Source organism: Mus musculus, chromosome 5, assembly GCF_000001635.26.
Source record: "Mus musculus strain C57BL/6J chromosome 5, GRCm38.p6 C57BL/6J".
Taxonomy (NCBI): Eukaryota; Metazoa; Chordata; class Mammalia; order Rodentia; family Muridae; genus Mus; species Mus musculus.
This window is the reverse complement of record NC_000071.6, coordinates 99,919,797-99,943,683: the sequence shown is the minus strand read 5'-3', so window position 1 is coordinate 99,943,683 and position 23,887 is coordinate 99,919,797. Positions and strand designations below refer to the sequence as shown.

The 23,887-nt window shown below is 42.7% G+C and overlaps 1 protein-coding gene across 4 annotated transcripts in view; it reads right to left on the bottom strand.

Annotated features, from left to right (window-relative positions):
• Vamp9 (vesicle-associated membrane protein 9) overlaps positions 1–23,887 on the bottom strand; it is a 45,408-nt gene that overhangs the window by 7,966 nt on the left and 13,555 nt on the right. The window contains exons 3-5 of one of the 4 annotated variants that reach the window (XM_030254960.1): positions 20,571–20,614; positions 18,741–18,842; positions 2,297–2,458 (exon numbers count right to left, since the gene is read on the bottom strand). In XM_030254960.1, the coding sequence (XP_030110820.1) occupies positions 2,297–2,458; positions 18,741–18,842; positions 20,571–20,597 (291 nt within the window). In that variant the 5' untranslated portion in view covers positions 20,598–20,614. Of the gene's footprint in view, positions 1–2,296; positions 2,459–8,722; positions 9,955–15,195; positions 15,587–18,740; positions 18,843–20,570; positions 20,668–23,887 lie in introns of those variants that run through there. The other 3 variants (NM_001378420.1, XM_011249609.2, XM_011249608.2) reach the window with 3 other exon arrangements.

The following is a 23,887-nucleotide window of genomic DNA, read 5'->3' as shown; positions in this document are numbered from 1 at the left end:
ATTCAAGGTATTTGTTTCCAGAAAGTTATAATCACAAAAGGTTAAAAATGAAAAATAAATCTGCCCATGGGCACAGCATAGACCAAACACTATGGAAATATGTCACGTGGCATTTTATAAATAGTTTATGTAAATGGTTAGATGTAGGGTTTGAAGATATAGCTGTCTCTTGTGAGACTAGGCCGGGGCCTAGCAAACACATAAGTGGATGCTCACAGTCAGCTAGTGGATGGGTCACATGGCCATCAATGGAGGAGCTAGAGAAAGTATCCAAGAAGCTAAAGAGATCTGCAACCCTGTAGGTGCAACAACATTATGAACTAACCAGTACCCCGGAGCTCTTGACTCTAGCTGCATATGTATCAAAAGATGGCCTAGTCGGCCATCAGTGGAAAGAGAGGCCCATTGGACATGCAAACTTTATATGCCCCAGTACAGGGGAACGCCAGGGCCAAAAAGTGGGAATGGGTGGGTAGGGGAGTGGGGGGGGGGAGGATATGGGGGACTTTTGTGATAGCATTGGAAATGTAATTGAGGAAAATACGTAATAAAAAAATATTAAAAAAAATAACCACAAAACTACAAAATGATGGACCTTCCTTGCAGGGCATCTAACCAAACACATTGAATCTAAACAGTATTTTATCATAATATTACATTAAGGAAGATAAGTCATTATCGACACATAAAAAACGTTTGATGACAGTTAACACTGTGATAAAATTCATTCTGGCAAGTGAATAGAATATAGGGAACTATAATACACTGGAAAATGGACTGGCCCAAAATCTGAAGATAAAGTCCACAGGCAATTGGGAAGGATTTCAATTATCATCCCATTAGTAATGAGATGAATATTTCAGTTATTGCCATTCCTATATAGTTCTTGAATAATGTAAGCAAGGAAAAATATAAACACACAACAATACAATGAGTATATGTATATATATATATATATACACACACACATATATATATGTATATATATATATATATATAAAACATATATATACACATACGCTTCTAATCTAAGTATGCTATCTATTTATTTAGATGTAAAATAGATGTAAAAATAGTAATATTTAAATCTGTTATATTAGTCACATTACCAATAAATATATTATTTTTCTGTGAGTAAAATTTTTTCTTAAAAATTATTTAAGATTTTATGTTTATCATGTTTTAACTTTGTTTCTACATATATTTTATTATAAAGATGACATTATTCTAGAAATATATATATGTACATATAATTTATGCATATATTTAAATGATTCGCAGGAATATTTTACTTACTTTTTTTTTTTTTTGGAGACATGGTATCTAATGCAATCTAATGCTCACAATACAGAGAACAATGAATGAAGTCAGGCGAGAGGTCAGGGGTAACAGGAGAGTAGGAGGAGGCCCCTGGGGAGTGGGGACAAAGGAGAGGGTGGAGGAGGAGTGGGAAGTACCAGGAGAAACTAAAATTGAAGAGTGCTGTGCTAAAACTCAATGCTTTGTAAAGTAATTAAAAAGAATCAAAATAAACGTTTATTAAAATGACAAAGGACAAGAAGATTTTGCATGAGCTCTGCTTTGTCACGGTGACTACGTGCCAGAAAAGGTGGTAAAATTTAGTTGAAAATGCTGGAAAGGAGCTGTCCAGATTAGTTTCCAAACTATCAAAAACTTTGGGAGACATGCAAATGTTGGCAGAATGCCAGGAGAGCCCAGTCCGCCCAGCATCAGGGTCAGGAGCTGTGCGTCAGGCACTCGCTCACTGTTAACCTTTCCCCTTTCTGGTAGCCTGGTGCAAATGCTCAGACGTTATATGATTTTAGCCATCAACATTTTAGTATGAATCTTTCTAAATGGTGTTTAAAACCTAAGTACGGCCTCATTAACACACCTAGAAGTTATTAATAATCCCCGGATGCTGCTAACTATCCAATTATTCTATTTCAGAGGTTATTTATTTTGTGTGCGTGCATGTATATGTGTGTGTATGTGTGTGTGCACCCACAAGTCTCAGGGCCGTGAGTGTGGGAGTTAGGATGGCTTGTTGGACTCACGTCTTTCCTTCTGTTCTGTTTTGAAGATGGAACTCAAGCAGTCAGGCTTGGAAGCAAGTACCCGGGAGCCAGCTCACAGGCCTGACCTTACTCTTTAATAATTTGATGGCGATCCCTTTTCTTTCTTTTTGGGTCTTATCTCACAATAGCCTTGTGTGTCTTTGCCTAGAGCAGACTGTGTCCAGGGCAGCAACTCTGACTGTACTTCCTGGAACTCAGCACACCCGGAGATCACTTACAGTCGCCTGGGGGTCATCTGCCTCTTCAGTGAGGACACTCACTGTTTCCGTTTCTCTTTCTAGGACTGCGTCCATGTTTCTCAACATAACACTTTTTACGTCAGACACTCGACTCTTCACCACAGACAGCATGCTGCTGCTTCGAGTTCTGTTGTATTCCATCTACACGGAAGGGAAACAGAATAGAAACTTAGGTTGTAATAATGACACACAATGTTGTCAAGGTCACACCTCACTTCTTTTTTTTTTTTTTTTTTAAAGATTTATTTATTTATTATATGTAAGTACATTGTAGCTGTCTTCAGACACTCCAGAAGAGGGAGTCAGGTCTCGTTACGGATGGTTGTGAGCCACCATGTGGTTGCTGGGATTTGAACTCTGGACCTTCGGAAGAGCAGTCAGGTGCTCTTACCCACTGAGCCATCTCACCAGCCCCCCACACCTCACTTCTATGAGGAATCAACTAAACCATAAGCTGTCCTTGTCTAATCTTGCAAAACTGAACCACAAACCAAGCTGGGGGAGAGGGTCACACCAGTGTATTCAGTAGGAGTGAGTGATTTTCTTTAAATGGTTTATTTAATCATTTTAAAAAACAGACTACTTTTAGAGACATTTTATGTGCACTGTAACATACAACTTCCTGGTCCCCCCCCCCCCTTGCCACACAGCTCAGGGGTGGAACATTTGTTACAGCTGATACCCTGAGTCCTGTTTACATCGATGCTGTGAAGAGGATGCAGGCACTCTCAGGCTGTTTTAGACACACCTGTCCTTGGAGAGAAGCTGGAAACGTCTCCTGATTTGGCTGAAGGGCAGAAATGCCGCATGTGCTGCAGGCTTTAGTCCCTTGTCTGGTTTCTTGTTCTCTTTCTCTTTTGCCATGCTGCCCTGAAGGTATATGTGAGGTATGGCCACAGCACCACTCCAGATGCCTGGCATGGAGAGGCACATGGACACCTGTGGGTGGGCTGACTGTACTGAACAGTTCACCCCACACACCTCAATCAAAACAAACAAACAAACAAACAAACAAACAAATAGACAAACAAAGAACTAATACATCCACGGCCTTCTCTTGACCTCGCCTCTTTCACATCGACCGACTTACCACAGACCCCTCTCTAACACTTGCCCTCCTGTTACCCACTGAATTCATTCTTCATGTTTGGAAGACAAAGGGCCAGAGAGATGCTGGCCTGGGTGGCTTGAGTGGCTGGCTGCTGGTACCTCAGATCCAGAACATAACCCCAAGTTATGCTTCCCTGAGGAGAGAAAGCCTCTGCTGCTTTCAGTGACCTCCCACATCAATCAGTTCAATTATTTAAAAAAGAATGAAAAATATATTTAAAAAAATGGTTTTATTTTATGTGTGTTGTGCCTGCATTTATGTATGTGTACAGTGTTTATATGTGTAGTGTGTGTGTGCGTGGTACCCTTGGAGACCAGAAGAGATTACTGGATCCCCTGGAAGGAACTAGAGTCCTGGACAAGTGTAAGCTGCCATGTGGGTGCTGGGCACTGAACCTGAGTCCTCGGCAGGGCAGCAGGTGCACCTAAATGTTGAGGCATCCCTCCAGCCCATACATCTATTGCTAAAGAGTCATCTTATGGCCAGTGACACCCTCTGACCACTTTCTTGTTTTTATTATTTAGTCCCCAGGTGGTGGACACCACTGCTGCTCTTCCTAACAATGTGACAGTGTGATGATTCCTGGAGTGTCACACGGTGTGACAGGTCACACAGTGTGATGATTCCTGGAGTGTCACACGGTGTGACAGGTCACACAGTGTGATGATTCCTGGAGTGTCACACAGTGTGGCAGCTCCTGGAGTGTCATAGTTTCACTCTCTAATATGCTAATTTTAGGTTCTTCCCTAGTCATTTCTTTTCTCTTACTTCCATCAACAACTTACGTGGTTTTACCTGACATTTTCAAATCACCATGGCAACATGAAATATTCCCAAACAAGACTTCAGAAAATCATTACTGATTTTGCATAGGAGAGGTTTTGGACCAGACAAGTCTGTAACTCATATGTCATCTCTTAGCTTTCTTATTTTCTTTAATCTTTATGTAACTTAAATGCCCCAGCTTCTTTGGCCTATACAGGGACATCTTAACACTGACATTAACCACAGGGCCCCCAAACTATCCTTTGTCTGGCTGCCAAGCCCACGTTCACTGCCTTTTAACAGCTGAGAGCCATGCTTGCTTTTCTTCCCTCCGGGCATTGCTGCCACTCCCTCTGCCCTCTGCACAGGGCAGACAGGTCCCTGGGAGAGGGACGCCTGTTCCTGCCCTTACTAAGATGTCACCGCTGCCAGAATTACCCGGGGATGAGGCTGATTCACTACACTTGCCAACGCAGAAATGCCTTGTTTTCTTTTTGCCTTTGAGTTTTATTTTTTAATTGCTGTTTTGAGCTAGCACACAAAGTTGGCTTCATCACAGCATCTTCATACATGTGTGCCATTAAACTCTGTTATCCTTCCTTCCTTCCTTCTTTCCTTCCTTCCTTCCTTCCTTCCTTCCTTCCTTCCTTCCTTCCTTCCTTCCTTCCTTCCTTCCTCCCTTCCTATTCATTACTCATCCCATCCCTCATTAGCCTCTCTCATCTCCACTCTCTGCCTCCAGCTAATTCCCCTCCTCCTCTGCACCCCACACCTCCCTTTCTGCCTTGATTTCCTGTTATCACATGTATGTAATTACCCTTTCTATACCCTCCTCTTGATTTTCTGTTATCACATGTATGTAATTACCCTTTCTATACCCTCCTCCGGGAAGGTCTACTCCCCCTCTGCAGTTCCCTTTCTAGTGTCATGATCTACAAACACATAGGTCATTTATTTGAGATACGATTTTTAAAGTTTTAAACTACATTCTTTCTTTTTCTTTTCTTTTTCTTTTAATACGCGAGAACATGCACCTGGCACACATAAGGAAGCAGAGGAAAACCTGTAGGGTTTGGCCTTCTCCTCCTACTGTGTAAGTTCTGGGGGTTGAATGTGGGTTTACCACTTGCTGGCAGTGCTTTTATCGGCTGAGCCACCTCACTGAGATCTGATTTTTCAATGTAAGCACACAGAGCAATAAACTTTCCTCCTAGAACTGCTTTAATTTGGGCTTACAGTTTGGTTCACTGGGTCAAGTACACAGCTAGTGTGTGCAACACCCAACACTGACAAGTAAACAAAATTTTAAAATATTAAAAAAAAAACAAACCCTGGGCAATGGTGGCACACGCCTTTAATCCCAGCAGTTGGGGGGCAGAGGCAGGCGGATTTCTGAGTTCAGGGCCAGCCTGGTCTACAAAGTGGACAGGATAGCCAGGGCTATACAGAGAAACCCTGTCTTGAAAAAAACCAAAACCAAACCAAACCAAACCAAATCAAAAACCCCCTGTCTTAGTCAGGGTTTCTAATCCTGCACAAACATCATGACCAAGAAGCAAGTTGAGGAGGAAAGGGTTTATTTGGCTTACACTTCCATGCTGCTGTTCATCACCAAAGGAAGTCAGGACTGGAACTCAAGCAGGTCAGGGAGCAGGAGCTGATGCAGAGGCCATAGAGGGATGTTCTTTACTGGCTTGCCTCCCCTGGCTTGCTCAGCCTGCTTTCTTATAGAACCCAGGACTACCAGCCCAGAGATGGTCCCACCCACAAGGGGCCTTTCCCCCTTGATCACTAATTGAGAAAATGCCTTACAGTTGGATCTCATGGAGGCATTTCCTCAACTGAAGCTCCTTTCTCTGTGATAACTCCAGCTGTGTCAAGTTGACACAAAACTAGCCAGTACAATTGACCCCTTGTCAACTTGACACACAAAAACATCACTAGTAAGCCTCAACCCTTACAATCTTATTCATCCCCAAGATCTAAATAACTTTAAAAGTCCCACAGTCTTTACATATTCTTAAAATTTCAATCTCTTTAAAATATCCATCTCTTTTAAAATCCAAAGTCTTTTTACAATTAAAAGTCTATTAACTGTGGGCTCCACTAAAACAGTTTCTTCCTTCAAGAGGGAAAATATCAGGGTACAGTCACAATCAAAAGCAAAAGTCAATCTCCAACCGTCCAATGTCTGGGATCCAACTCACGATCTTCTGGGCTTCTCCAAGGGCTTGGGTCACTTCTCCAGCCAGGCCCTTTGTAGCACATGCGTCATCCTCTAGGCTCCAGATGCCTGTACTCCACTGCTGCTGCTGCTCTTGGTGGTCATCTCATGGTACTGGCATCTCCAAAACACTGCATGACCCCTTCAGTCCTGGGCCTTCAATTGCAACTGAGGCTGCACCTTCACCAATGGCCTTCCATGGCCTCTCACAGTGCTGAGCCTCAGCTGCTTTGCATGACCCCTTCATGCCTTCAAAACCAGTACCATCTGGGTGACCCTTACATATTACCAAGTCCCACTGCAGCAGGAGTACAACCTTGGCTATCTCTGGAACACAGCCTCTTTGTGCTTTCAGAAAACACTTCCCAGAAGATGCCACCTCAACGATGCTGGTCTCTTCTTAATCACCGCTAATTTCTTAGCTCCAGCTAACCAGCATCAATAGTCCCAGTAATGCAAAGTTTTTGCTTTGGTAGTTCTGGTATCTTGTTAATCACAGCTGATTCTTCAGCCCCAGCTAACCAGAACTACAGAATCTTCACAATCAAAACAGCAATGGCCCTGAAAAGAGTCTTTAATTTTCCCTCTGAAATTTCACAAACCAGACCTCCATCTTCTGCAGTGTTCTTAACATTATCTTCCAAGCTCCTACACAACATCCGACAGAGCTCTTAACAACGGATGGATCTTCAAGCCCAAAGTTTCAAAGTCCTTCCACAGTCCTCCCCAAAACATGGTCAGGTTATCACAGGAATACCCCACTCTGCTGGTACCAATTTGTCTTAGTCAGGGTTTCTATTCCTGCACAAACATCATGACCAAGAAGCAAGTTGAGGAGGAAAGGGCTTATTTGGCTTACACTTCCATACTGCTGTTCATCACCAAAGGAAGTCAGGACTGGAACTCAAGCAGGTCAGGAAGCAGGAGCCGATGCAGAGGCCATGGAGGGATGTTCTTTACTGGCTTGCTTCCCCTGGCTTGCTCAGCCTGCTCTCTTATAGAACCAAGACTACCAGCCCAGAGATGGTCCCACCCACAAGGGGCCTTTCCCCCTTGATCACTAATTGAGAAAATGCCTTACAGTTGGATCTCATGGAGGCATTTCCTCAACTGAAGCTCCTTTCTCTGTGATAACTCCAGCCTGGGTCAAGTTGACACAAAACTAGCCAGTACACCCCCCAAACCCAAAAAACAACCCAAAAAAGCAAAACCCAAAAACCAACCTATCAGCTATACCAAAGATTATGGTAATTATGCTTTCTTTTTTTTTTTTTTCTTTTCTAAGGACTTTGGGATTCCCTTTATGAGTTCAATGACACACTGGTCATCCAGGAGCGTCAGTGTCCATGCCTTCCTGTTGTTTCTGTAGACTCTCTCATTACTGATTCTAGCTGATTACACTGTGATCTGGAAAATGGTGTGCTTCAGAGAAGGTTTCAGTGTTCAGTGTGTGCTCTGTTTGTTGGGTGGAAATTTCTGTACATTTCTATTAACACTATTGCTCTATGGTGCAACTCAACCTGCGGTTTCTTTGCCAATGTTTAGGTTGGAGGACCTATCTAGAGATAAAAGTGGTAACAGAGCCATTATTATATCTATTAGTATCTGCTTTATAAAACCGGGACTCCCAACATTTATGCACATATAATTGTTGTATCATCTGATGACGAATCGACCTCCTTATTAAATGCAGTGGTCCTATTTCTCCTGCTTAATTTTAGGCTGAAGTCTGCTTTATCAGAACAGCTATGCCAGCTTGTTTTACATTTCCAACTGTCTGGCAGATTGTTTTCTACCCATTGCCTCTCAGCTGTGAGTGTCTTTCCCAGTGAGGTATATTTCCTGGAGATAACAAAGAGTTGGATATGTTTTTTAAATCTTTCAGGCAATGTAAGCAGAAGCAATTTACATGGAAGGTTATTACTGAGAGATTTTTTTTTTTTTTTTTTTTTTGGTTTTTCGAGACAGGGTTTCTCTGTGTAGCCCTGGCTGTCCTGGAACTCACTTTGTAGACCAGGCTGGCCTCGAACTCAGAAATCCGCCTGCCTCTGCCTCCTAAGTGCTGGGATTAAAGGTGTGCGCCACCACACCCAGCTCAAAAAAACCCAATTTTATTAGATTTTTAAAAAAAGATTTATTTATTTATTATATGTTAGTACACTGTAGCTGTCCTCAGATACTCCAGAAGAGGGCATCAGATTTTGTTACAGATGGTTGTGAGCCACCATGTGGTTGCTGGGATTTGAACTTGGGACCTTCGGAAGAGCAGTTGGCACTCTTAACCACTGAGCCATCTCGCCAGCCCTTATTAGACTTTTTTTTTACTGTGTATGGATGCCCACACATGCACAGCACTGCACACATGTGGAGATCAGGGTAATATTGGCAGGAGTCCGTTCTCTCTACCATGCAGGTACTGGGAATGCGACTCAGGCTTGGCAGCCCTTTACTCGATAAGTCATCTTGCCAGCCCTGGTCTGAGTTCTTGATTGTACTCAGAGCTCCTGGAATGTTATAGTTATTTATTTGTTTATTTATTTTTCTTACTGGTGTTCAAATGTAGTCCATCACCTTGCTCCTCCATCCTGAGTATATAGGGGATGCTTCTGCCACTGTGTTTATTTAATTCACTGAGTTTTTCATTTCTAAAATTTCTGTTTTTCCCTCAAAATGTGAATTTTCTTGCTCAGTTTTATTTCATGCTACTCTCCTGTCACTGTACAGCGCTTCCCTCTGTGGTGCTGACTGTCTGTCCTCTCCAGGCCTGGGCGTGGCTCGTCTGCTTGCTGTGGTCATTTACCACTTGTTTTAAAGCGGATGTGCTTGAACTCTCCATCCGGCAGTTCGCTCACCCCAGTGCCTTTGCACGTGGCACATGAAGATCTACCCAGGGTCTCTAGGATCTTTGCCTTGCCTTCTATGTTCTTATTGCATTCATTGTTCTGAATAGTTTTAGCTTCTTTTTCGGTTGCTACGATAGAATACTACATCAAGAGCAACTTCAGGAAGGAAAGTGTTATTGAGATGCTGTTTGTCATGGGGAGACTTAAAGGTGTAGGAGCTTGAAGTAGCAGCTGGTCAAATAATCGATCAGTAGAGAGCATGCCAGTGCTCAGTCCACTGTTTCCATTTCATACAGTCCAGGGTCCCCTCCCCAGGGAATGGTCTCACCGGAAAGCAAGCTGGGTCTTCCTCATTAGTGATCTAATCAAGATCGTCCCCCAGGCATGTCCAGGGGCCCATCTCCCAGGTGACTCCAGAATTTGTCAGGCTGACAACATTTCCTCTCCTTCTGAAGCTCAGCCAGCAGCACTCCTGTGAGCAGTGAGTCATTCCACAGAAGCCATAGAGACGTGCTTGGAATCAGTTACAGTGCCTGAGTATGGGAGCACAGAACGGCCGGTGGACAAACGGAAACTGAAGCTAGACATTCTCTAGAGTAAGCATGAAGTAGCAAAGAGACGAGAGAGGGGAAGGAGAAACGGAGAAGCAGTAAAGCTATGTGAGTGAGAGGAGGAGGGAGGGATGTGGGAAATACTGTATGGAGAGAAAGGAAAATGAGATAGGAAGAAGAGAAAAAGGAAACATAAGTAAAATTCTCAATAATAAAAACATTCAAAAATAAAATTAGACACCTGGAAGAAGTGAAATAAGAGATTAACAATGATAGAGTAAAATCTAGCAAAGTTAACATATGACTAAGTGTGTGTGTGTGTGTGTGTGTGTGTGTGTAGTGGGGCAGGGACAGGAGGGGACACACGGGACAAAAGCAAATAAAAACCAAATAAAATATAAATGTTTTTCCCCAAAAAGAATATGCACAAACAAAATTAGATGAATATACAGAGGGGAATAACTAATGAATGTATAAAAATAAAATCTACAAAGATGTTCAACATTCTTAGTCATCAGACAATGAAAATGAAATCTACTTTGAGATTTGATCTTATGCCAGTCAGAATGGCTAAGATCAATAAAACACATGACATTTCATGCTGATGACGGTGTGGAGTAAGAGACACACTCATTCACTGCTGGTGGGAGGGGAAAGTTGTTCAGCCACTATGGAAATCAGTGTGGAGGTTCCTCAGGAAGCCGCAGATAATCGAGTTACCGTGAGATCCAGCCGTGATGTTCCTGGGCACATACCCAAAGGAGTCTGGATTTTACAACAGAAACACTTGCTCAACTAGGTTCACTGCTGATCTATTCATGATAGCCAGGAACCAGAAACAATCTAGATGTCCCTCAGTAGGGTAAATGGATAAAGGGTACATCTTATATAATGGAATATTGCTTAGTGGTTAAAAATGAAATAATGAAATTTGCAGGTAAATGGATGTAGCTAGAAAAAACCATCATCTGTGAGATAATCCAGACTCAGAAAGACAATTGTGTGTATGTATGTATTCACTTATATATTAAGGTTAGCTGTAACGTCTTCAGTGAGCAGGGTGTAGTCCATGGAAGCACAGAGATTAGTTATAGAGTAAGGACAGATAAGTCTCCCTAGGAAGGGGAAATAGTCTAGATAATTACAGATGGACAGGGGGACCTGGCCAGAGAGGATCAAATGGTACAGGGAGTGTGATATGGGGATGGAGGGGCAGCTAAAACTAAAGGGCATTTGAGGGCTTGTATGCAAACCTAGTACTGAAGAATCTTCTTAAAATACATAGATGGAAGAAGTCAGTTGGGGTCGCTCATGCTTTACCTGGGGAGGGGTGCCTCTCAAGTGCATTGGGAATGTGGAAAGCAAGCAAAACACTACAGTAGCAGAGAACCTACCTGCCTGCTCTCAAGACCTTGTGAGTATTCTCACGCTGTTGGTGGGATGCAGCAGTAGGTATCACACACACCCTGGCCCTTTGGAACTGCGGGGCTCTGCAGCAGTAAATGGCAGATGGATGGTTCCAGCACATGCTCTGGCCCAGAAATATCAAATTTCAGGGTAATTTCTATGTGATGAGATCTGCTCCTGGTCATGAGACCTAGCCTCCTGCTACCTGTGCTCTCTGTCAGTCAGTGCTTAGCCCTCCTCTTCCCCACAGCTGCCTCTATGGGCCTCCCCGTCATGTAGAGGATGTCGAGGGTCGAGCTGAGGTGCCTCATCTTGTGCTTGTCCTAGGCCCTCATGGAAGCTCACTTTAAACAATCGATTTGCTCACAAGGTGTCCCACAGACGCTGTTTCATGAAGCACACAGTGTGACCAAGTGGGAATGCTCTGCTGCTAACTCCTGCCAGGGTTCTGCCTGCCTCTACAGCCCACAGCTGGAACAAAGGCTGGTGAGGCCGTGGGCTCTCATGACCACCAGTCTTACCCAGCTTACCTTCTCTGTGTCCTGTATTTTCTGTTCCTTTCTGGTATCTCCGACTTCCTTTTTGGATTTTTGTTCTTTATAACTTTCTTTGGGCTGAAGCCCATCTTTCCCCATTTGGACTCTCCTCTCCACTGGCTCACACAGAACCAGTCTCTAGTCTGCCATGTGACGAGGGAGTCCTTACATGGCTCTCCTGTGGCTAGATAGCTCACATGTGAACAACAGCACCCTGTTTGGATGTTCCATGGAGTGTTTTTCCAGTCGTCTGCTGAAGGGCATCTTGTTTCCAATGTATGCAATCATAAAGAGAACTGTCAGAAACATCCACATATAGGTTTTGGTGTAGTGATACTTTCAAGTTATTTGGTAAAATGTCAGGAAGAGTTGTTTATTTTTTTAAATTATACTTATTGATTAGTTTCTTAGGGAGAGCATGCTGCGAAAGCACGAGCGTGGAAGTCAGGAGAGAACTTCCAGGGTCGATCTCTCCTCTGGGGTGGAAAGCCCGGGGAATGGAACTCAGGTGCTCAGGCTTGGGGGCGGCTGTCTTTTATCTGCTGAGCCACCTCACTAGCTTCAAGGCTAAGATGTCTCTTCACTCACGTGCATGTGTATTCTGTGACTGTATGAGGTTGGTGTGCAGGAGTGCCTGGAGACCAAAGGGCGGCTTTGGATCTCCTGGAGTGGAGTTACAGGTGTTCCGAGTCACCCAATGTGGACACCGGGAATTGAACTCAGATCTCTGGAAGAGCAGCTAGTGCCCCTAACCACTGAGCCATCTCTCCAGGCCTTGAATGTTTAGTTTTTTTAAGGAACAGCCAAACTTTGTATCCACATGGCTGTACTTGCATTCCACCAGCCTGCTTCCATTGCTCCACATCTTTGCTGGCATTTGGTGATGTCAATATTTAAAAGTTCTTTTAGTAATTGTCTAGTAGTGTTTCCTTTGTAGTTTGCAACTTATTAATGAAGTATGGGCTGCAGAGTAGAAGGCTTCCATGGCGTCACGTTTTTTGTTCAGGTGACTGCTGAATATTTTCTGCTCATCTTCATTTAGTTGCTTCTTATTGCTAAGAGCTCTTTTTATATTTTGAAGATACATCTATTATTATTTTATTTTAAATATTTGTTTATATTATTTTATGAGTATGCACATTTTGCGTATTTTGGCTGTATGTGTACCATACAAATGCCTAGTGTCCATGGAGATGAGAAGAGTGTGCAGGATCCTTTGGAACCAGAGTTACTGACAGTTGTAAGCCACTATGTGGTGGTGGGAACTGAACCCAAGTCCTCTGCATAAGCCACCTCTGAGCTACCTCTCCAGCTGCCTTAAAACATTTATGTGTATGTGTGTGCCTGCAGATTATGTGCAAGTGTGTGCATGCCCGTGTGGGGAGCAGGGGAGGCCTTGAGAGAATGTGTAAGGTGCAGAGGAAGCATCAGACCCCAGGGAACCAGCAAAGCCTTCCTCTGGTCCAAGTGTGAGTATTTACAGGAGGTGGACCACTGTGTAAATACTGCAGCTTCCTCTTCCTTATGTTTACAGCCTAACACAGCCCCCTACAGACACCTCCTCCTGAGATTAGCCATCTCTTCCTCTTCCTCCACCTCCTCCTCCTTGTAACCTCACTGAGGTTCTGGGCTGTGTTTAGTTAGTGGCACTCCATCCAGAGAGTATGGCCCACCTGATCCCAGCTTTTCTGTAAGCCCATCTGTGTGTCTGTCCTTTCTTCTTTCCTTCATCCTCCAGTCAGGTTTCCAAAGCCAAGCTGATACATCACTTGTGGAGGCCAGAAGGGGGTGTTGGCTCCTCCGGAGCTGTGGTTATAAACATGTCTACTTACTAGGTTTTGTTCTTTTGTTTTTAAAAAGATTTGTTTATTTATTGTATGTATGTAAGTACACTGTCGCTGTCTTCAGACACACCAGAAGAGGGCATCAGGTCTCACTACAGATGGTTGTGAGCCACCATGTAGTTGCTGGGAATTGAACTAAGGACTCTGGAAGAGCGGTCAGTGCTCTTACCTGCTGAGCCATCTCACCAGCCTCATTTTTTTTTAAATACAGAGTTTCTCTCTGCGTAATTGCTAAATTTCTTTCATTTAAAAATTTTGTATAGGATTTTTTATACTTTGTTAAATTTTATAAAAGCATTTAAATTTTGGGTGCAAATGTAAGTGATGTTGTTCTTAAATTTAACTCCACTTGCTTGTTTCTAGCTGACTTTTTAGTGTTTTGTAACCTTGCTATAAATGCTTTTAGGTCCAAGGATATTTTGGCTAATTCTTTTTGATTTCTTGCACAATCATGTAACCTGCAAACAAAGATGCAAAAATTTTAGCTCTCCCTCCCAGTTTGCATGTCTCCTGTTTTCTTCCCTGCCCCTTGCACTGGCTATGCCCCCCACCCCGTCCCTGCTCCAGTGTTGGGAAGCAGAGGTGAGTGGGGCACTGGACAGGGCAGCTACGTGAGAACAACTTATTAAAAAGATGAGATCAAATGCCCACAAGACAAAACGATAATACCTTTTGTATGAAGGTGGAGTTGAGAGTGAAGTTGAGGGTGGCAGAGGCTGATGAGAGAGGAATTATGGGATGGGGTGGGGGAGGAATATAATCAAAAGACACTGAATTCATGTATGGAACTGTTCAAAGAACTGACAAACATATTAAAATGAGCAGAGGAGATCTTTTAAAGGGTGACTTGAGAGCATAAAAATAAGGGTCTGGCCATTCAAAAGCTGAAATAAAAGTTTTTTTTTTCTTTTTTAAATATATATTTTGTAGTTTCAGCAGTGCACACATGTGACCAAACTCGTCTCACCTCTGCTGCACCTCCCGGAGCTGCTGCTGTGCTTCAGCCTGAGAGGGCAGGCTTTACAGTTTTACTCTCTATAAGACATAGTCTCGTTTCCCAGAAAACAGAACCACGGCACCATTGTCATTTACCTAATATCTCCGTTTCAGACAAACGTCTCAAAAGCGAGCCATGGTTCTTCTCCTGTGATGCCAGCGTCCACAGGTGCATGTTGGATTGGATGGACGCATCTCTTCAGCTTCATTTAGTCTATGGGTTCTTTTCTATGCTGTGCTACCTGTCATGGCTATCCTATCTTACCTTTGTTACCCACACTTAAATGTATTTAACTGAGCATGTCAACCGCTCTGTTTCCAGGGAATTAGAAATGGATGTGGAACTGCTTCAGGGTCAGGCTTGGTGTTTCCGAGAGTGTTCAGATGTGTGCTGTGCGCTTCTGTCCTATCAGAATGGTGATATTCCCTCCCTCCTCGCTCCCCAGGCTGGCCTCTGCCTCCAGAGTGCTGGGATTAAAGGCCCGCACCAATCATTCCAGGCTGATGGTCTCTTCTTCTTCTTCTTCTTTTTTAAAGACAGGGTTTCTCTGTGTAGCCCTGGCTGTCCTGGAACTCACTCTGTAGACCAGGTTGGTCTCAAACTCAGAAATCCGTCTGCCTCTGCCTCCCAAGTGCTGGGATCAAAGGCGTGCGCCACCACGCCAGCTGATGGTCTCTTCTTTAAACTTAGGAAGGACCACCGAGACATCTGCTTTGGCAGCACACACTAAACTGGAATGATACGGAGATCAGCATTTCCCCCTGAGCAATGGTGACAAAGACATTTGTGATCTGTTCCAAGTAAAAGAAATGGGGGGTCTGGAGAGATGGCCCAGTTGTTGGGTTAGTGCTTGCTGCTGCTGTAGACCTCTGCTTTGATCCCAGCATCTACACTGGGCAGCTCCCAACTGCCTCACATTCCAGATCATGGGATCCAGTGCCCTCTTCTGGTCTCCATGGGCATTGCATTCATGTGCGTTCATAGGTACAGACTCATATCATAAATAAAAAGAAATGAAATAACTGTTAAAAAGCAAAAACAAAAAACAAAAAACAATGCAAAAACCGGTGGGGTTGGGTATTTCAGACGCATCTTTTAAATGATTAAGTTCCTAATCAGCTTTTTCCTTGTTTCTGATCATTTCTTAAACAGAATGTTTTTATTAATTCTTTGAGAATTCCATCCACAATATTTTGACTGTGTTTACTCTCTATTCCTCTCATATATAACTTCTATGTCCTCACTCAGCAAGCTTCATGTTCTCTATTTTCTAACCCACTAGTCCAGTCTGGCTGACCATGGCTGTGTGACCATTTACCTGGATCGCTCCACCCAACAGGAGCCACACCCTTAAAGAAAGAAACAAAACTGACCGATCGATCCTCTGATAGAGGCCACAACTCTGTAACTGCTCAGGCTGGGGCGGGGCTCCAGACATTTAGTGCTAATAATAATTATATAGGTTTATTATTTTGTTAAGGATGGTAAGACAGTATCAGCACTCCATCATTAACTAGCTGGAATAGATCCAGGAAGAAAAACGTAGCATAGCTAATTTAGCTGCGCATGTTGGCTCATGTGTGTGATCTTAGTGTGTGTGACAAGGCAAGAGCACCGCCTGCCACAAGTCTGAGGACAGCCTAGGTTACAGAGCAAGACCCTGTCTCAAACAATGCAAACAAACTAACTCCTACCCACCAAAAAAAAAAACAAGAAAAAGGAAAAATACAATTTGACCCATTCAAATTGCTTCCGTTTGCTTCCTTTGAGGTAGAGGCCATATAGAAAGTCAAAGTGAGTGCTTGCCCCTGTCCTGCCTTTAAGCTTTTAGGCCAATGAGAGACAGTGCTCCTGTCTTCCAAAGCTGGCTGGTGAGAGGTGCCCACTTTGGTACCATCTAGGAATCCTGGAACTGAACATACTTATGTTGTCTCCAGTGCGTGAATTATTCTATTATTGACTAGTGGCAGCTGGCTCCTGACTTTGGCTGGTTTTGACTGCTTCGCTGTTGCAGGCATGATAACATGCTCTGGTTTATGTGTCCTCTGTCCTACACTAAGATCATCCTGACTGCATTCGGTGGGTGACAGTTAGAGACTATAATCTCTCACTTATGTGCTCACTCCTGTTGAGTTGGTCACTGTGTCTCACTTTGTTTTATTAAGTGGATAGGCACAGACTGAAACTTCTTTGTCTTTGGAGACTTGGATGATTTCCCTTGGTTTCTTTGATTTTTCTCTTTATAACTAAGAATATTTATAGCTAAGATTCTTGACTCTTAATCAAATTAACATATCTATATAAACCAGTTTCAGAATAGCAATACCAGTATTATTAGTAAACAGGGTGACTCTTGGAAATAAATGTCTTAAAATGTACTTTCAGGTCTCCTTCATTAGGCTGTAATACCACTAGAAATGGACACTCAAATGACTGCTTCAGACTATTTGACACATATTTTGACATAAAACTTTACCACTGTAACAATGTCAAGTGTGTAATTTGGTGGCACTAGTGCATTTCATTGTTATGTGTTGAAGTAAATCCCCAGCCTCAATAAGCCCATGCACAGAACAAACAACTCAGTTATAATATTTATAAGCTCACACCTAGATTGGGCAGATCTGCTCTATTCCCCAGCTGTGAGATCCCTTGCTACCTGTGGCTTTTCCAGGCCATGTGGTTCTGCTCCATCTTCCACCTTCTCTTCCTCCATCTTCATTTCTCCTCCTCTGTCTGTCCTCCTTCCTTTCTCTCCCTCTCTAAACCCTCCAGTCCCACCTTTCCCTTCCACTGCCCAATCACAGGCTCTAGTCTTTATTTGACCAGTTAAAATAGGGAGGAGGTTCACTGAAATCACCCGAGTACATCCTTGATCCACTCCTTGTTAGGGCAGGTCCTCTTGAGGAAGCAGAATTAGCATCAAAATACAAACAGCACCAGGACAATCCACAAGATTTCTCCCTTTTTGTTTAATTAAAAGGCTCTTTTCTCTCAGATATTTAGTGAGCACAACTATTACAATTATGTAATTTATAAAGATACACTTAACACCCAGTCCATCAATTTTGTCAAATTAGATAAAACACCCTACCATCTATCTTAACTTAAAAGGCTTACAATTTTATATTTGAATTATTTCTTGGTTTTAGCTTGTATACCATCTGAAAACCATCCTTTCAAATCTATATCATCTCTCTCGATACTAAACAGCTTGAGTTGGCTATGAGACTACAACCAGTCTTCAACTCTGTTAGAAATTACCTGAAAATATAGAAGCACAAAACACAGCTTCCAAAACTTAACCAGAATTAACATCAAAATACAAACAACCAGGGCAATCCACAGAAGTTATGTAGTGGACATTAGCCTCCAGATCAACTCCAGCCGCCCACTCCCCTCTCTGCATCTTTTGGAGCTATACTCCACTTTCCATCTAGAGCAAGTTAATTATTCTTGGTACTTCATATAAACAGAATTACAGAGTGTTTGCCCTTTAGTGACATCTTATTTCATCTAATAAGGACTAGTTCTAAATTCTAATTTAACAGTATTTTCTAATTATACAAAACAATTACATGGTTTAAAAGTCAAATTTTCAACCCAGGTTTTATACAGATAACTAGTGTCTCTCTCTGACAGCTCAGCCCTTCTTTTTTTTTTAAATTTATTTATTTTATGTATATGAGTACACTGTAGCTGTCTTCAGACATACCAGAAGAGGGTATTGGATCCCATTACAGATGGTTATAAGCTACCATATGGTTGCAGGGAATTGAACTGAGGACCTCTGGAAGAACAGTTAGTGCTTTTAACCACTGAGCCATCTCTCTAGCCTCAGCTCAGCCCTTCTTTGCTTCCCCAGTCCCATACAGGCAGCCAGTTAAATGTTTTTGGTTTATCTTTTTACTTTTAAACTAAAATAAGCAATTCGTATATTTGTATTTATTCCTTCCCTCTGAAATGGCTGCATATAAGAACGTGAATGATGCGGCGGCGGCACACCACGCCTGTTCTCTGATGCTCTGGGACACCCCCACTGTGAGCCTTAGCTCCTCACACACAGGTCTCACCCTTCCCTCCCACTCTTAAGACCGACTCTACAGTTGTGTTGATGAGCTTATGATACAAGTTGAGGTACATACCATGTGCTGTGCTAGTATTTGTTGAAAATCTGTAGCAAGTGCATTTGAAGGAAAAAAATGTTCTTGTGACATCAAAGGAATTCTTGTAAAAATATCACTAACCTGGGGAAATGAATGGAAATATGTAACTTGTATGGCTAACTCCAAGTGCAGAACAACAGAGTAAATGTTCTATTGAAGCAAAGCATGGCAGAAACTTGAGGCACTGCTGGCATTCTGGTGGCAGGTTATCCTTTCTGCTATAAGACATGGTACTTATCAACACTGTGTGTGGCACAGGCTAGCAGAAACCAGAGAGTCACATAGTAGGTACTTCCTTCTTCCACTGTTACATCCAATCACACAAACTGAGAACAGGTACTTCCCTGTGTGGACAAGGAAATCTGAGACCTGTGACATTTTCTAGGTTTTGCTATCATTTTTCTCTCCTGTCCTTGTCTTCAAAATCTACTCAAAAATTACAAAATAATGCTAACCTGCCTTCCCATCAAATAAAAGTTATAAGATATTCCAACACCTCAAAACAGAATCCCAACAATTGTACTTAGCATTGCATCTCTCAGAAATACTGGTGCAAATGACCTGGGTAGCGGTTTTGTGTTGCCTTCTTTTCAGAGGGTGGTGAAGTTGGGCAAGGAGGAAAAATGTGGCGAATACTCAGTGAAATCACTAAATGCTTTTCTCTCCTAGCTGAACTCTCAACTGTCAATGCAGAGAGTGACAATCTTCAGGCCACACCATCTGACTTTATATACAGTTGCAGTGGGAGCTGTGGCAATGTTCCACGTGCTCTGAGCAGATATAATATATGCACAATGTGATGGACAATAACTATTAGTAACTGTAGCAGACCTAATGGAGTCCATATTTTTATTAAACTATTTATCTTACTTAAGTATTTACAAATATATAGAGTTGAAGATTGGGAACATGTACTTTTAAAAACAAGAAACAGGGACTGGGGAGATGCCCAGCAGCCAAGAGCACTTGCTGCTCTTGCAGAGGACCCAGGCTCAGTTCCCAGCACCCACCCTGTGGCCCTCAACCATCTGTAGTCACAGTTCTAGGGGACCTGGTGCCCTCTTCTGACCTCCATGGAGACTGTACCATGTGGTGCACTTGTATACATGCAGGCAAAAGACTTACAGACATAAAATAAAAATAAGGAGCTACTGTAGAACTTGCCAGAAGAGTGGCTTAGCTCTAGTATGTCTTTAGCCTGCCTTTTCTGAGGTCTCCTATTGGCTGAGAGCAGATCTGGAGCAAAGTGCTGTCTACTGCAGTTAGCCTTGTAAAAACATAAAATGTTTCACTCCACCATAACTTATACTTGCTGGCAACTGTGTCACAATTGTCCCTAAAGATACTATATCTTTATTTAAAAACAATGTTTCCTGTGTGGATTGTGCTGGGGGATCTAGGCTTGGCTGGAGGGGGTGGGAAGTGAATATGACTGAATGTTTGTAACTCCCAGAGAATAAAAATAATATTTATTTTCATTCACCTCTTCTAATTGATTTATATAGTATAGCACACTGTAACAGAAGTGTCTCTAAAATATTGTTCTAAAATATTCAGTCACTGACCTCCCCATGCATATAGTTATTTGTGAAGTCTATGTCCTAATGTAGTTTAATTTCTTAAGTTTAAAAAGAAGGCAAGTATAACAAGACGTTTTAACAGGTCTCAGTGGGAGGTCTCTGTAGCGCCCACTTTAGAGTTAGAGGCAGATAAGCAAGTGACAGACACCATTACTAATGAGCCATAGGACAGAGACCTCGAAACGTCAGTAACTTAAAATGTCAACACAACAGTGTAAACATTACTTACTTTTTTAAGAAATGCAGATGGTGCCATAATATCCAAGCCATTGTCTGTAGCACACAAATAAGTGATTCCGTCAATAAAGAGAGTATGGTAGACATAGCTTTGAAAAGAACACATCTATTTATAATATTGAAGAAATTACTTATCCACACACTGGATTACTTCCTTTTCATTTAGAAGCAGTCACTATGGTACAAAAACTATATACATAATGTATATGTAACGTTTTTGTGAGACGAGACTTCACGATGTAGGCTGGCTTTCTACTTGCTGGGTAGCCTAGGTTAACCTCAGACTTTTGACAGTGCTGCTTCCAGAGTGCTTGGGTTACAGGCATGTACCATTTCACTCGGAAAGACAGGAGACTCTCTGGTTTTTCAGGTCAAAGTCTTGCTTTGTGGCTCAGGTGGCCTTGAGCTCAGAGCAGTCCTCTTGCCTCGGTCTCCCAGGTACTGAGATTACAGGAGAACTTTTATATATTTCAAAAACTAGACTACGTTAAGTTGAAAGTGTACACAATTTATATATAGTTAAAGTTGCATCAATGTGAAGAAATCACACTAAAGGGGAAATGTGATGATCTGATTAGATGTATTATACAGACTTGATATGTCTTTAATGAAAGTGAAATAACAAGTGTGAATCTCATCTGACCAAGGAGAAAATACTCTGTCACTGACTTCTACTTCCATACATTGTTAGGTGGCTACAGTACTTCTTGGCTTTCCGATACGATAATTTAGACTCTCAAGCTATGAACTACCAATGCCGTGTAGTCTAGAGGACAGGACAAGCAGGGAAAGGAGAATGAAACTGTTAACTGTTTGCGGAAGTATGCATTGTCCTGACAATGTCAGCTTCTAGGCTGCTGCCAGGCTCTTGGGGAGCGCCTCCATTGTTCACTGCTTGGTGCCTAGATTGCGATCTTTATGAATACAGCGTGAACTGGCGGGTTTTGTGTGTCAACTTGACACAAGGTGGAGTTATCACAGAGAAAGGAGGAAATGCCTCTATGAGATCTAGCTGTAAGGCATTTTCTCAATTAGTGATCAAAGTTGGAGGGCCCACTGTGGGAGGTGCCATCCCTGGGCTGGTGGTCCTGGGTTCTGTAAGAAAGCAAGCTGAGCAAGCCAGGGGAAGCAAGCCAGTAAGCAGCATCCCTCCATGGCCTCTGCATCAGCTCTTGCTTCCTGCCCCGTGTGAGTTCCTGTCCTGACTTCCTTTGGGGATGAACAGCAGTGTGGAAGTGTAAGCTGAATAAATCCTTTCCTCCTCAACTTGCTTCTTGGTCATGATGTTTGTGCAGGAATAGGAACCCTGACTAAGACCCAGCGTCTCTAAATGGTTAACAGGCAACAGACTTGACCAAATATTAAATTGGATAAACCTGAGAATGAGAAATTCAAGAAACAGATTACATGAATAAAATGTGCCACCCAGGATGCCCCTTGCTCTCGACGCACCTGCCCTCCTCTTCCCAGTGCTGGGGTTCCAGGCATAAGCGACCATATCTGGTTTATGTTTAATGATCTTGAAAGAATTTACTAAAAAAGAATGGCCACTTCCACCATCTACTTCAGAGTGTGGTTTTTAAGACTCTTGACACCTGATGTGAAATGAAGGAATATTTTAAATTTATGCTTAGAATATTATTAATAACACCTGGAGGCTATTTTTAACATTTAAAAAAGCAAATACTTGGTATCTAGAACATACGTTAGCTGACAAAAGCTTGTTAAAGTCTCCCACGCGCACATGCTACAATGAGAGAAGTATGAATACCTATATTCGTTACATAAGAAATTCCTAAAGAAGCAGTCCTTTTAGGAAAGAAAGAAAAAGAAAAGGAAATTATAAACCCACACCTTGTTCACAGTGCTGGTCTAGCTATAGGGGGAGAGAGCAGAGTGGAGAAAATCAGAAATGGAGATTAGACCTGGAAGGAAACTTGCTCTGGGTTTCGTTTGGAAGCACATGTTGTTCTGTGTAAGTACAGATGCTATTCAGCAAAAAGAAACAACCATTAGAAATTAAACAAAAAGAGAAAGATGACTTTGTGTCTAGTGGCCCACACAAAAATGATGGTGGCTGGTTATGTTAGGAAGGGAGAGGCAAAGACTCACTGATTGATTGGATACAGAAGAGAGGAAGTGGAAGACCCTGAACGCTGCAGGCACTAGGAACTGCGTCTAGATGGCTACTGACATCTCAGATGCAAATGTAACAAGGTATTAAACACCACCAAGCACCACCAGTCTTGCTGAGGACTGAGCCTCTGGACCTGGCAGCTTGGAGCACGGGGATCTGTGTTTGAGCAGTCAGCAGACCTAGACAGTGAGGAACTCTAAACTCTTTAACAGCAATAACCTGTATGGAAAGGGATGGAAGGAGAATGTGCAGGTTTGAAGAACGTAAACGGAATGAGGCTGGAAGCAGGCAGGGCTGGCCTGTCACTGAGGACCTTTCAGGTCCTAAGGCCACTAGGAAATGCTTCTGCAGACCCAGATGGCTGATCTCAGGAAGGAAGGGGGTGACTGACAGGGCAGGCTGCTTATTAGGGATAGGTGACAGCCACTGTTGGGAGAAATCCCTTATAATACTTCAAAAGCTATAGGCTTTTTATTTTGTTTAACATAGATTTTGCTAAGTTTCCAAGGTGACCTGCAACTCCTGAGTAGTTGGGACCACATGGGCCGCCTGGCCTGGATTTGTTCTTTGTAACTATGTTTTTTTTGTTGTTTTTTTGACACGCTAAAAGAAACTCCTTTTTATTAAAAAGAAGAAGAGGAAGAGGAAGAGGAAGAGGGAAGGAAGGAAAGAAAAAAAGGACAGACAGACCTACTGACCAGCTTAGCATGGTGACCCTCACTAGTAATCCCAGCACTTGGAAGGCTGAGGCAAGAGGATTGCCATGAGTTCAAGGTTAGCCTGGGCTACCCTGTCTCAAACAATAACAATAACAACAACAGGTGAGCAATCTAAAGTAACAAATGCTCTTAATTTGCCCACCTGTTTTTTTAAGACTGGTTTAGAATATATGAAATATCCCAAGTAAAATTTAATAGCAATGACTCCTTTTATTGGTATTAGTAAATACATCTTTTAAGGCATTTTTATTAGATATTTTCTTCATTTACATTTCAAATTCTATCCCAAAGCCCCCTATACCCTCCACCCACCGTGCTCCCCAACCTACCCACTCCTGCTTCCTGGCCCTGGCGTTCCCCTGTACTGGGGCATATGATTTTCGCAAGTCCAAGGGCCTCTCTTCCCATTGATGGCCAACTAGGCCATCCTCTGCTACATATGCAATTATAGAC